Source organism: Elephas maximus, chromosome 4, assembly GCF_024166365.1.
Source record: "Elephas maximus indicus isolate mEleMax1 chromosome 4, mEleMax1 primary haplotype, whole genome shotgun sequence".
Taxonomy (NCBI): domain Eukaryota; kingdom Metazoa; phylum Chordata; class Mammalia; order Proboscidea; family Elephantidae; genus Elephas; species Elephas maximus.
The window spans coordinates 126,612,780-126,627,098 of NC_064822.1; the positions used below are offsets into that span (position 1 = coordinate 126,612,780).

At 39.5% G+C, this 14,319-nt stretch overlaps 1 protein-coding gene across 1 annotated transcript in view; it reads left to right on the forward strand.

The window, feature by feature from the left end:
• IRAK3 (interleukin 1 receptor associated kinase 3) overlaps window positions 1-14,319 on the forward strand; it is a 79,736-nt gene that overhangs the window by 13,702 nt on the left and 51,715 nt on the right. The window contains exon 2 of the mRNA XM_049883793.1: window positions 13,094-13,276. Coding sequence (XP_049739750.1) covers window positions 13,094-13,276 — 183 coding nt within the window. The remainder of the gene's footprint in view (window positions 1-13,093; window positions 13,277-14,319) is intronic.

Below are 14,319 nucleotides of genomic sequence, written 5' to 3' on the forward strand. Positions count from 1 at the left end.
GCTCTGTTTGAGCCCATTGTTGCAGCCACTATGTCAGTCCAGCTTCTTGAGGGTCTTCTTCTTTTTTGCTGACCCTGTACTTTACCAATCATGATGTCCCTCTCTAGGGACTGATCCCTCCTGATAACATGGTCAAAGTTCTTGAGACGAAATCTCACCATTCTTGCTTCTAAGGAGTATTCTGACTGTACTTCTTTCAAGACAGATTTGTTCGTTCTTCTGACAGTCCATGGTATACCAGTATTCAATATTCTTCACCAACACCATCATTCAAAAGCATCAGTTCTTCTTTGGTATTCCTTATTCATTACCCAGCTGTTGCATGTATATGAGGTGATTGAAAATACCATGGCTTGGGTCAGGTGCACCTTAGTCCTCAAAGTGACAGCCTAACTTTTTAACACTTTAAAGAGGTCTTTTATAGTAGATTTGCCCAGTGTAATGTGTCGTTTCAATTTTTGACTCATGCTTCCGTGGGCATTGATTGTGGATCCAAGTAAAATGAAACCCTTGACATCTTCTGTATATATATATTTTTAATCATGATGTTGCTTATTGATCCAGTTGTGAGGATTTTTGTTTTCTTTATATTGAAGTGTAATCCATACTGAAGGCTGTGGCCTTTGATCTTCACCAGTAAGTGCTTCAAGTCCTCTTCAGTTTCAGCAAGCAAGTTTGTATCATCTGCATATCACAGGTTGTTAACGAGTCCCCCAACAATCCTGATGCCGTGTTCTTCTTCATATAGGCCAACTTCTCGGATTATTTGCTCAGCACAAAGATTGAAAAGTATGGTGAGTCCCCCAACAACCCTGACACACACCATTCCTGATTTTAAACCATGCAGTTAACCTCGTTGTGTCTGAAAGGCTGCCTCTTGGTTATGCACAGATTTGCAGGAGCACAATTACGTGTTCTGAAATTCTCCTCAGTGTTGTCCATAATTTGTTATGATGCACACTGTCCAATGGCTTTGCATAGTCAATAAAACCCAGTATTTTACTGTGTGATTGTGATGGTTAAGATTGTGTGTCTGCTTGGCTGGGCCATGATTCTCAGTGTTTATATGTGATCACCCCCATGATGGAATCTGGTCTGATAGGCAGGCAGTTGAAAGGAAGTTTCCTTGGGCTCGTGGCCACATCTGAATGTAAATGGACGCTCTGGCTTTTGCCTGCTCTGGATGCTGCAGCTGCCTCCTGTTCGTCTGACCTCTGGTTCGTGGGACTTGAGCTAGCAGATTGTCTGCCAGTCTTGGGATTTGTCTATCTTCGCAGCCTGTGAGCAAGAGCCCTGCTCTTTGACCTGCTGATCTTGGGTTTGCCAGCCCCTGAAGCTATGTGATTCAGGAGAAGCCTTGCAGTTTTGCCTGGTAATCTTGGAATTCATTGATCTTCAGAGCTTGTGAACAAGAGCCCTGTTCTCTGACCTGCCGATCTTGGGTTTGCCAGCCCCTGTGGCTACATGAATCAGGAGAAGCCTCTATCCTCATCCACGGACTTGGAACATTCTAGCCTCTACAATCACTTGAGCCATTTCATTAATATCAGTCTCTCTCTATGTATATTTATATGGTTTGCTTCTCTAAAAAACCCAGCCTAAGACAGTGGTATTCTCTGCTTTAGCTAAGATTCATCTGAGATCAGCCAACAATATCCTTTATCCCACATTCTCTTCTGAATCTGGCTTGAATTTCTGGCAGTTCCCTGTCGATGTACTGCTGCAACCATTTTTGAATTACCTTCAGCAAAATTTTACTTGCATGTAATATTAATGATATTGTTTGATAATTTCCACATTCTGTTAGATCACGTTTCTTTAGAATAGGCACAAATATGGATCTCTTCCAGTTGGTTGGCCAGGTATCTGCCTTCCAAATTTCTTGGCATAGACAAGCGAGTGCTTCTAGCAATGCATCCATTTGTTAAAAACATTTCCATCAGTATTCCATCAATTCCTGGGGCCTTGTTTTTCACCAATGCCTTCAGTGCAACTTGGACTTTTTCCTTCAATACTGTTGGTTCTAGATTATATGCAACCTGCTGAAATGGTTGAATGTCAGCCAATTCTTTTTGGTACAGTGACTGTGTGTTCCTTCCATCTTCTTTTGATGCTTCCTTCATTGTTCAATATTTTGCACATGGAATCCTTTAGTATTGCAACTCAAGGTTTGAATTTTTTCTTCAGTTCTTTCAGCTTAAGAAATTCCGAGTGTGTTCTCCTCTTTTGGTTTTCTTACTTCATATCTTTGCACATTTTATTATAATGCTTTACTTTGTCTTCTCGAGCTGTCCTTTGAAATCTTCTGTTCAGCTCTTTTACTTCATTGTTTCTTTCTTTTTAGCTGCTCTAAGCTCAAGAGCAAGTTTCAAAGTCTCTTCTCACATTCATTTTGGCTTTACTTTCTTTCCTGTCTTTTTAATGACATTTTGCTTTCTTCGTGTATTATGTCCTTGATGCCATCCCATAACTCATCTGGTCTTTGGTCATTAGTGTTCAGTGCATTAAATCCATTCTTGAGATGTTCTGTAAATCCAAGTGGAATACACTCAAGGTCTTACTTTGGCTTTCATGGACTTATTTTATTTTTCTTCAGTTTCAGCTTGAACTTGCATGTGGTCAGTTGACAGTCTGCTCCACAGTCAGTCCCTGGCCTTGTTCTGACTCATGATATTGAGCTTCTCCTTCGTCTCTTTCTACAGATGTAGTTAACTTGATTCCTGTGTATTCTGTCTAGTGAGGTCCACGTGTATAGCTGTCATTAATATCGCTGAAGAAAGGTATTTCGAATAAACAGGTTGTTGGTCTTGCAAAATTCTATCATGTGATCTCCAGTGTTGTTTCTGTTACCAAGGCCACATTTTCCAACTACAGATCCCTTTTCTTTGTTTCCAACTTTTGCATCCATCACTAGAAATTTCAATGTATCTTGATTGCCTGTTTGATCAACTTCAGACTGCAGAAGTTGGTAAAAATCTTCAATTTCTTCACCTTTGGCATTAGTGATTGGTATGTAAATTTGAATAATAGTCATATTAATGGTCTTCCTTGTAGGTATATGGATATTATCCTATCACTGACAGCACTGTACTTCAGGATAGACATTGAAATATCCCTTTTTACAATGAATACAACATTGTTCCTCTTCAGTTTGTCATTCCTGGCATAGTAGACCATATGATTGTTCATTTCAAAATGGCCAGTTTAATTTCTAACAACTTCCAATTTTCCTTGGTTCATACTTTGTACATTCCATGTTCTGATTATTAATGGATTTTGCCACTCTTTCTTCTCATTTTGAGTTGTGCCACCTCAGCAAACGAAGTTCCCAAAAGCTTTATTCCATCCACATCATTAAGGTCAACTCTACTTTGAGAAGGCAGTTCTTTCCCAGCCATATTTTGAGTGCCTTCCAACCTGAGGGGCTCATCTTCCAGCACTATGTCAGACATTGTTCTGCTGCTCTTTATAAAGTTTTCACTGGCCATTTTTTAAAGAAGTAGATCTCCAGGACCTTCTTCCAAGTCTGTCTTAGTCTGGAAGATCCACTGAAACCTGTCCACCATGGGTGACCCTGCTGGTATTTGAAATACTGGTGGTGTAGCTTCCAGTATCACAGCAACATGCAAGCCACTGTAGTATGACAAACTGACAGGTGAGTGGCGGTTAATATGTATACAGACAGAGGAGTATAGATGCATGGATTAGTATACATACATATATTTCCTAGCTCTGTCTGCTTGGAGAACTTACAAGCAATGAAACCTGGGCAGCAATGTGCACATCTAGCATCCATATTTTGGCTTTTAAACACCATTCTACAATAAAAGGAATCAAGGCAAAAGTAGTTAATTCTAGGGCTAGAGCAGGGGAAATGTAAAATGAGTCTGGATTATCTTGCTGTGCTAGAATATAAGAAAGTGCTCAAAAAAGGGTGTGGGAGCTTGTCAAAAAGACAGAGGCACCAACCTGAATGGACAAGGGTTAAACAATTTTACCCATGAAATAAATAATGATAGTTGGAATTTAACTTACAAAATAAAATAGATGTACACAAGTCCATACTGATATAAATAAATCATCGAGTATATAAATACATGGAGGAGATGGAACAGCTTTTTTTTTAGCTGAAGAATTAATAATTAATAAACACAGAAGGAAAAGTGAAATAGAAAACCACCATTATACAAACATCAAGGTGATAATTGTGATGAACACGATCCACTGATGAAAGCTAAAATTAGTGGGCAAAGTTTGTGGAGAAAGAGGATATTTCCAGAGTCTCAAAGTATCTTCCCAAAGTAGTTATTATTTATAAAGAGAAAGATAAATTTTTAGTGTAGGAACTTGGCAGACACTACCTTAAACCAAACCCATTGATGTCGAGTCAATTCTGACTCATAGCGACCCTTTAGGACAGAGTAGAACTGCTCAATAGGGTTTCCAAGGAGTGCCTGGTGGATTCAAACTGCTGACCCTTTGGTTAGCAGCCTTAGCTCTTAACCACTACACCACCGGGGTTTCCAGACACTACCTTAGCCAAGTATAATAAGAGTAACTTACCTGTAATGAGACATCCACATCATGAACCCGTTGATATTGTGCCCTGAGAACACATCATTTTACTGTTCTGAAAGACAAGTAAAGGCTGAGGAACTGTCACAGATTGAAGAAGACTAAGGAGAAATATAGGAGCCCTTGTGACACAGTGGTTAAGTGCTTAGCTGCTAACTGAAAGGTTGGCAGTTCGAACTCACCAGCTGCTCCTCAGGAGAAAGATGTGGTGGTTCTCTTTTGTAAAGCCTTGAAAACACTATGGAGGAGGCGGGGCCAAGGTGGCTGACTAGGTAGATGCTACCTCGGATCCCTCTTGCAACAAAGACTCAGAAAAACAAGTGAATTGATCACATACATGACAATCTATGAACCCTGATCATCAAACACAGATCTAAAGAGTTGACCTGAGTGACAGAGACTCAGCCAGCGCAAGCAGGCTGCACACTGACACGGCTAACGAGAGAATGAGCAACCACGGGGAAGCAGCGACTGTTTTCAGAGCCTGGAGCCAGTGTCCCAGTCAGAAAACCTTGGCGCTGGGCTTTGGACTGGGTGCAGGGGAGCTGAGCAAGGCATCCTGAGACGGCGCAAACACGGGACGCAGCCCTAGCCCCGAGAAGTGACCTCGGGGGAAGCCCAGCCAGTGCACGCAGGCAGTGCAGTGACGCGGCTGACAGGAGGAGAAGTCATCAGGAGGCAGCAACTGGTTTTGGAGCCTGGAGTGCAGCGTACCAGCTGGGGAACCTTGGCACTGGGCTTTGGACTGGGAGTGGAAGAACTGACCACGGCTTCTGAGACAGCACAAGCACAGGACGTGGGCCTGCCCCTCGGGGGCAGTCTTGACCCAGCCAACGCACACAGGCTACACACCCCTCAGGAATCTCAAATAAAACAGCCATCACCAGGCAAGATAAGTAACTTTGTCTGTATTCCTGGGTGCTACTCTCTCCTATCTCTCTGATCCCTCCCCTCCCCTTCCCAGGTGGCTTTATTAACATTGGAATTTCCTGGGCCAGAGAGTGAAGTGCTCTGCGGTTTTTTTTTTTGTTGTTTGTTTGTCTTTTCCTAACAACCCATTCTCCTGGCCTGAGAGAAGCAGGGACCAAAAATCCTTCCCTAAGTTCCCGAAATTGGACTAAAAATACAGAACCAGCTCCAGCCAAGCATAGGAGATCCACAGTCTTGGGCTTTCATCCCTACAGGGAACAAGGTGGCTACTATAATGCAAAGGTACTTCTGATAGTGATCTGACTGTAATTGTTTTAGTAGATTACTGGAAAGACAAGTGTCCCGGGTCTGATATCTCTACCTATTAAACAGAGCCCTCACTGACCCACAATGGGGAACCGAGGGTTGAAGCTCCACTCAAACCACCTAGCCTTCTGCCATACAGGTCTGAGGATAGTGACACCTACCAATCTGTAGAGGTACATGCATTGGGTGCCTAAGGTACAGCTGCAGAGCCCACCCACCAAAGTGCTTTAGGAATAGAGACACACCTACCTCACTGGCACTTGGGGGAAGCCTGTCAGCATCCTTCCCCCCCGGGGTGTGACCCCCTGCTGCTACTAGAATCTGGTGCACACAACTATCACCACTACTCCTCTAAGTGAATAGGTGACAGTCTACACCACACACTTGGTGACCCAAAATCAGATTCTACTCAAGAATAGTGAATGGACTCTTAGGCTTATACATCTGGTAACAGCCCAAACCAGCTGGTAATAGGACATAAGTGATTCAAAGCCTACAACAATCAAGACAGCGCAATCTAGTAGCCCATTTATATATATTGAAAGAAAACAAAACAAGATAAGACTCAGTGAGCAAATATAAAATAAATCACTACAATATCTTATAGGTGGCTCGGAGACAGCAGTCGATATCAAACCACATAAAGAAGGAGACCATGATTGCTTCTACAACTCCCCAAATTAAAGAATCAAAATCTTTCCCAAATGAAGATACAATCCTGGAATTGCCAGATGCAGAATATAAAAAACTAATTTACAGAATGCTTCAAGACATCAGGGATAACCTCATAAATGAAATAAAGCAATCTACAGTAAAAGCCAAGGAACACACTGATAAAGCAGTTGAAGAAATCAAAAAGATTAAGAACCTAGTGGAAAAATTAATAAGCTGCAAGAATCCATAGAGAGACAGCATTCAGAAATCCGAAAGATTAACAGTAAAATTACAGAATTAGACAACTTAATAGGAAGTCAGCGGAGCAGAATCAAGCAGTTGGAATGCAGAGTGGAGGAGTTGGAAGATAAGGCAATTGACACCAATACAGTTGAAGAAAAATCAGATGAAACAATTAAAAAAAATGAAGAAACCCTAAGAATCATGTGGGACTCTATCAAGAAGAATAACTTGCATGTGATTGGAGTTCCAGAACAGGGAGGGATAACAGAAAATACAGAGAGAATAGTTGAAGATCTGTTGGCAGAAGACTTCCCTGACATCATGAACGATGAAAGGGTATCTATCCAAGATGCTCATCGAACCCCATATAAGATTGATCCAAAAAGAAAATCACCAAGACATATTATCATCAAACTTGCCAAAACCAAAGATAAAGAGAAAATTTTAAAAGCAGCCGGGGATAAAAGAAAGGTCTCCTACAAAGGAAAATCAATAAGAATAAGTTCAGATTACTCAGCAGAAACCATGCAGTCAAGAAAGCAATGGATGACAAATATAGAGCATTGAAGGAGAAAAACTGCCAGCAGGTGTTTTAAGAATCATTTATCCAGCAAAACTCTCTCTCAAATATGAAGGTGAAATTAAAACATTTACAGATAAACACAAGCTTAGAGAATTTGCAGAAATCAATCCAAAGCTACAAGAAATACTAAAGGAAATTGGTTGGAAAATCAATAATATCAGATACCAACACAACACAAGGTCACAGAATGGAACATCCTGATATCAACTCAAATAGGGAAATCACAAACACAAATCAAGATTAATTTTAAAAAGAAAAAAATGCTCAAAACAGGGAATCACTGAAGTCATTATGTAAAAGATCACAATAATCAAAAAGAGGGACTAAATACAGGAGGCATAGAACTGCCATATGGAGAGGAAAACAAGGTGATATAGGATGATACAAGTTAGGTTTTTACTTAGAAAAATAGGGGTAAATAGTAAGGTAACCACAAAGAGGTCTAACAATTCCATAACTAAAAATAAAAACCAAGAAAAACATAACGACTCAGCAAACATAAATACAACTACTATGAAAATGAGGAGCACACAATCTACAAAGAAAAACGTCTCAGCACAAAAAAGTAAGTGGAAAAATGAAATTGTCAACAACACACACAAAAAGGCATCAAAATGACAACACTAAACACATACTTACCTATAATTATGCTGAATGTAAATGGACTAAATGCACCAATAAAGAGACAGAGAGTCTCAGACTAGATAAAGAAACACGATCCATCTATATGCTGCCTACCAGACACACACCTTAGACTTAGAGACACAAACAAACTAAAGCTCAAAGGACGGAAAAAAATATATCAAGCAAACAACAAGCAAAAAAGAGCAGGAGTAGCAATATTAATTTCTGACAAAATAGACTTTAAAGTTAAATCCACCACAAAGGATAAAGAAGGACACTACGTAATGATTAAAGGGACAATAGACCAGGAAGATATAACCATATTAAATATTTATGCACCCAATGACAGGGCTGTAAGATACGTAAAACAAACTTTAGCAGAACTGAAAAGTGAGATAGACACCTCCACAATAATAGTAGGAGGCTTCAACACACCACTTTTGGAGAAGGATAGGACTTCCAGTAAGAAGCTCAATAGAGACATGGAAGACCTAATTGGTACAATCAACCAACTTGACCTAATAGACTTATACAGAACACTCCACCCAACAGCTGCAAAGTGTACTTTTTTTTTCTAGTGCACATGGAACATTCTCTAGAATAGATCACATATTAGGTCATAAAACAAACCTTTGCAGAATCCAAAACATCAAAATATTACAAAGCATCTTCTCAGACCACAAGGCCATAAAAGTGGAAATCAATAACAGAAAAATTAGGGAAAAGAAGTCAAATACTTGGAAACTGAACAATACCCTGCTCAAAAAAGACTGGGTTAAAGAAGACATTAAGGAGCAAATAAAGAAATTCATAGAATGCAATGAGAATGAAAACGCTTCCTATCAAAACCTCTGGGACACAGCAAAAGCAGTGCTCAGAGGTCAATTTATATTGGTAAATGCACACATACATAAAGAAGAAAGAGCCAAAATCAGAGAACTGTCCCTACAACTTGAACAAATAGAAAGCGAGCAACAAAAGAATCCATCAGGCACAAGAAGAAAACAAAATTAGAGAACAGAAAAACAATTGAAAGAATTAACAAAGCCAAAAGCTGGTTCTTTGAAAAAATTAACAAAATTGATAAACCATTGGCCAGACTGACTAAAGAAATACAGGAAAGGAAACAACCCAAATAAGAAACCACATGGGCCATATCACAACAGACCCAACTGAAATTAAAAGAATCATATCAGATTATTACAAAAAATTGTACTCTACCAAATTTGCAAACCAGAAGAAATGGATGAATTTCTAGAAAAACACTAGCTACCTAAACTAAAACAATCAGAAGTAGAACAACTAAGTAGACCCATAACAAAAAAAGAGATTGAAAAGGTAATCAAAAACTCCCAACAAAAAAAAGCCCTGGCCCAGACGGCTTCACTGCAGAGTTCTACCAAACTTTCAGAGAAGAGTTAATACCACTACTACTAAAGGTATTTCAAAGCATAGAAAATAATGGAATACTACCTAACTCATTCTATAAAGCCACCATATCCCTGATACCAAAACCAGGTAAAGACACCACAAAAAAAGAAAATTACAGACCTATATCCCTCATGAACATAGATGCAAAAATCCTCAACAAAATTCTAGCCAATAGAATTCAACAGCATATAAAAAAAAATAATCCACCACGACCAAGTGCGATTTATACCACGTATGCAAGGTTGGTTTAATATTAGAAAAACCATTAATGTAATCCACCATATAAATAATACGAAAGACAAAAACCACATGATCTTATCAATTGATGCAGAAAAGGCATTTGACAAAGTCCAACACCCATTCGTGATGAAAACTCTCAGCAAAATAGGAATTGAAGGAAAATTCCTCAACATAATAAAGGGCATCTATACAAAGCGAACAGCCAACATCATTCTAAATGGAAAGAGCCTGAAAGCATTTCCCTTGAGAACGGGAATCAGACAAGGATGCCTTCATCACCGCTCTTATTCAACATTGTGCTAGAGGTCCTAGCCAGAGCAATTAGGCTAGACAAAGAAATAAAGGGCATTCGGATTGGCAAGGAAGAAGTAAAATTATCTCTATTTGCAGATGACATGATCTTATACACAGAAAACCCTAAGGAATCCTCCAGAAAACTACTGAAACTAATAGAAGAGTTTGGCAGAGTCTCAGGTTATAAGATAAACATACAAAAATCACTTGCATTCCTCTACATCAACAAAAAGAACATCGAAGAGGAAATCACCAAATCAATACTATTCACAGTAGCCCCCAAGAAGATAAAATACTTAGGAATAAATCTTACTAAAGATGTAATAGACCCATACAAAGAAAACTACAAAGTACTAGTGCAAGAAACTAAAAGGGACCTACATAAGTGGAAAAACATACCTTGCTCATGGATAGGAAGACTTAACATGGTAAAAATGTCTATTCTACCAAAAGCCATCTATACATACAATGCACTTCCGATCCAAATTCCAATGACATTTTTGAAAGCGATGGAGAAACAAATCACCAACTTCATGTGGAAGGGAAAGAAGCCCCGGATAAGTAAAGCATTAATGAAAAAGAAGAAGAAAGTGGGAGGCCTCACTCTACCTGATTTTAGAACATATTATACAGCCACAGTAGTCAAAACAGCCTGGTACTGGTACAACAACAGGCACATAGACCAATGGAACAGAACTGAGAACCCAGATATAAATCCATCCATATATGAGCAGCTGATATTTGACAAAGGCCCAGTGTTAGTTAATTGGGGAAAAGATAGTCTTTTTAACAAATGGTGCTGGCATAATTGGATATCCATTTGCAAAAAAATGAAACAGGACCCATACCTCACACCATGCACAAAAACTAACTCCAAGTGAATCAAAGACTGAAACATAAAGACTAAAACGATAAAGATCATGGAAGAAAAATAGGAGAACGTTAGAAGCCCTAGTACAAGGCATAAACAGAGTACAAAACATAACTAAAAATGACGAAGAGAAACCAGATAACTGGGAGCTCCTAAAAATCAAACACCTGTGCTCATCTAAAGACTTCACCAAAAGAGTAAAAAGACCACCTACAGATTGGGAAAAAATTTTCAGCTATGACATCTCCAGTTAGCACCAGGTCTCTAAAATCTATATGATTCCGTTAAAACTCAATCACAAAAAGACAAACAACTCAATCAAGAAGTGGGCAAAGGATATGAACACACACTTCACTAAAGAAGATATTCAGGCAGCTAACAGATACATGAGAAAATGCTCTCGATCATTAGCCATTAGAGAAATGCAAATTAAAACTACGATGAGATTCCATCTCACTCCAACAAGGTTGGCATTAATCCAAAAAACACAAAACAATAAATGTTAGGCTGCGGAGAGATTGGAACTTTTATACACTGCTGGTGGGAATGTAAAATGGTACAACCACTTTGGAAATCTATATGGCATTTTCTTAAAAAGTTAGAAAAAGAACTACCATACAACCCAGAAATCCCACTCCTCGGAATATACCCTAGAGAAATAAGAGCCTTTACATGAACAGATACATGCACACCCATGCTTATTGCAGCTCTGTTTACAATAGCAAAAAGGTGGGAGCAACCAAGGCGTCCATCAATGGATGAATGGTTAAATAAATTATGGTATATTCACACAATGGAATACTACGCATTGTTAAAGACCAGTGACGAATCTGTGAAACATTTCATAACATGGAGGAACCTGGAAGGCATTATGCTGAGTGAAATTAGTGAGATGCAAAAGGAGAAATATTGTATAAGACCACTATTATAAGATCTTGAGAAACAGTATAAACTGAGAAGAACACGTTCTTTTGTGGTTACGAGAGAGGGAAGGGAGGGAGGGTGGGAGAAGGTTATTTACTGATTAGTTAATAGATAAGAACTACGTTAGGTGAAGGGAAGGACAATACTCAATACACAGAAGGTCAGCTCAAGTGGACTGGACCAAAAGCAAAGAAGTTTCTGGGATAAACTGAGTGCTTCGAAGGTCAGCGGAGCAAGGGCGGGGGTTTGGGGACTATGGCTTAAAGGGATTTCTAAGTCAATAACAATTTGGCACAATAAATTCTATTATGAAAACATTCTGCATCCCACTTTGAACTGTGGTGTCTGAGGTCTTAAATGCTAACAAGCGGCCATTTAAGATGCATCAATTGGTCTCACCCACCTGGATCAAAGGAGAATGAAGAACACCAAGGCCACACGATAACTATGAGCCCAAGAGACAAAAGGGGCCACATGAACTAGAGACTTACATCATCCTGAGCCCAGAAGAACTAGATGGTGCCCGGCCACAACCGATGACTGCCCTGACAGGGAGCACAACTGAGAACCCCTGAGGGAGCAGGAGAACAGTGGGATGCAGACCCCAAATCCTCATAAAAAGACCAGACTCAATGGTCTGACTGAGACTAGAAGAATCCGGGTGGTCATGGTCCCCAAACCTTCTGTTGGCCCAGGACGGGAACCATTCTCGAAGACTACTCATCAGACGTGGAAGGGACTGGACAATGGGTTGGAGAGAGATGGTGACGAAGAGTGAGCTACTTATATCAGGTGGACAGTTGAGACTGTGTTGGCATCTCCTGTCTGGAGGGGAGATGGGAGGGTAGAGAGGGTTAGACACTGGCAAAACCATCACAAAAGGAGAGACTGGAAGGAGGGAGCAGGCTGACTTATTAGGGGGAGAGTAAGTGGATTATGGAGTAAGGTGTATATAAGCTTATATGTGACAGACTGACTTGATTTATAAACTTTCACTTAAAGCACAATAAAAATTATTTAAAAAAACACTATGGAGCATTTCTGCTCTGTAGAATAGGGTTGTATGAGTCAGAATTGACTCAATGGCACATAGCAACAACAAGAAGAAATAACTAATTGCAATGTGGGAAACTGGATAGGTGCTTAGGACAGAAAAAGGATAGTGGAAAAACTAATGAAATTCAAATAAGGTCTGTGGTTTAGTTACTAGTATTCTACCAATATTAATCTCCTGGTTCTGATGATTGTGCTGTGGTTATGTAACATGCTAATGTTAGAGGGGGTTCAGTGAGGGGTATACACTAAAATTAGTTCAAAACTAAAAGTTTTAAATAAAATAAAACATATAAGGTACACAACAACAAGCATTCCAATAAAAGTAAACTATTCTCTGGTTCTTCCTTTTGCAATGTCCACAGCGGAGCGGCTTTCAAGCAGCTGGCTGGATGTTCGTCATATTGAAAAACATGTAGAACAAGGTAAAAGTGGAACAAGAGAATTACTTTGGTCCTGGGCGCAGAAAAACAAGACCATCGGTGACCTTTTACAGATTCTTCAGGAGATGGGTCATCATCGAGCTATCCATTTAATCACAAACCATGGTAAACACTTATTATTATAATATGGCTCTCTATCCATCTTATGGGAATTGTAAGTGTAAATATTGCCTTTTCTCCAAGAGATTGACTAGTCATGCTATGTCAGTGCTTTTATCTGGTGGGCCCCCTGCAGCTTCACATTTTTTTTGTGACACATACTTTCTTCCTTCATTGTCTAACTTATTACAACACATTTTTTCCTACCAATTTAGTTTTCATTTTTAACCTTTACTTACGAACTATACTTCCCTATGTATCTCATTTTTTGCTAATAGAATCAGCTGTCTGTCCAAAACTCTGAGACTCTGAGTCATAAACATAATCAGAATCACATTTGGGTAAAATATAAAGCCCGCTGCTGTGAGCTGATTCTGACTCATAGTGACCCTATAGGACAGAGTAGAACTGCCCCATAGAGTTTCCAAGGAGCACCTGGTGGATTCGAACTGCGGACCTTTTGGTTAGCAGCCGTAGCACTTAACCACTATGCCACCAGTGTTTCTGGGTAAAATATAGCTATTGTTATAATTTGTTTTATCATATGATTAGAAGCTAAAAAGAAAATTGGGACTGTTTCCTCCTGTATTTTGGTGCAAATGATACCTGCAGAGTAATCCTGAGGTTTATCTTCACTGCTGTTTTTATGCCACCGTCTCTAACTCTGCCTAACTTGTTTACTATCCATTCCACAGTGCCCTAATTCTCTCCTTTGTTTGGCTTGTCTGTCCGTCTATGTCATGACTTATGTTTAGAACAACTTCATAAGTAAAGGTCATGAAGTGTTCTCCAATCTTTTTCTTTGTCAATAAGCCTCCAAGTGTCCCTTGTTCTGTTTGTTTCACTTAGATTTTTTCACACCAACAGTAATGGTAGTGCGTGGTATTGGGTCTGAAGTTATAGATGCAGGGCTTTTAGGTTGGAAACTCTTTGGGGTTAACATCTTTGTTCTTTGATTCTTTTCATCTGGGCATATTTTTAGTTCTGTATATTTGCACACTTGTTCTTTAATAGTATATTTAGTGCACACGAACCTCTACCTTATCACA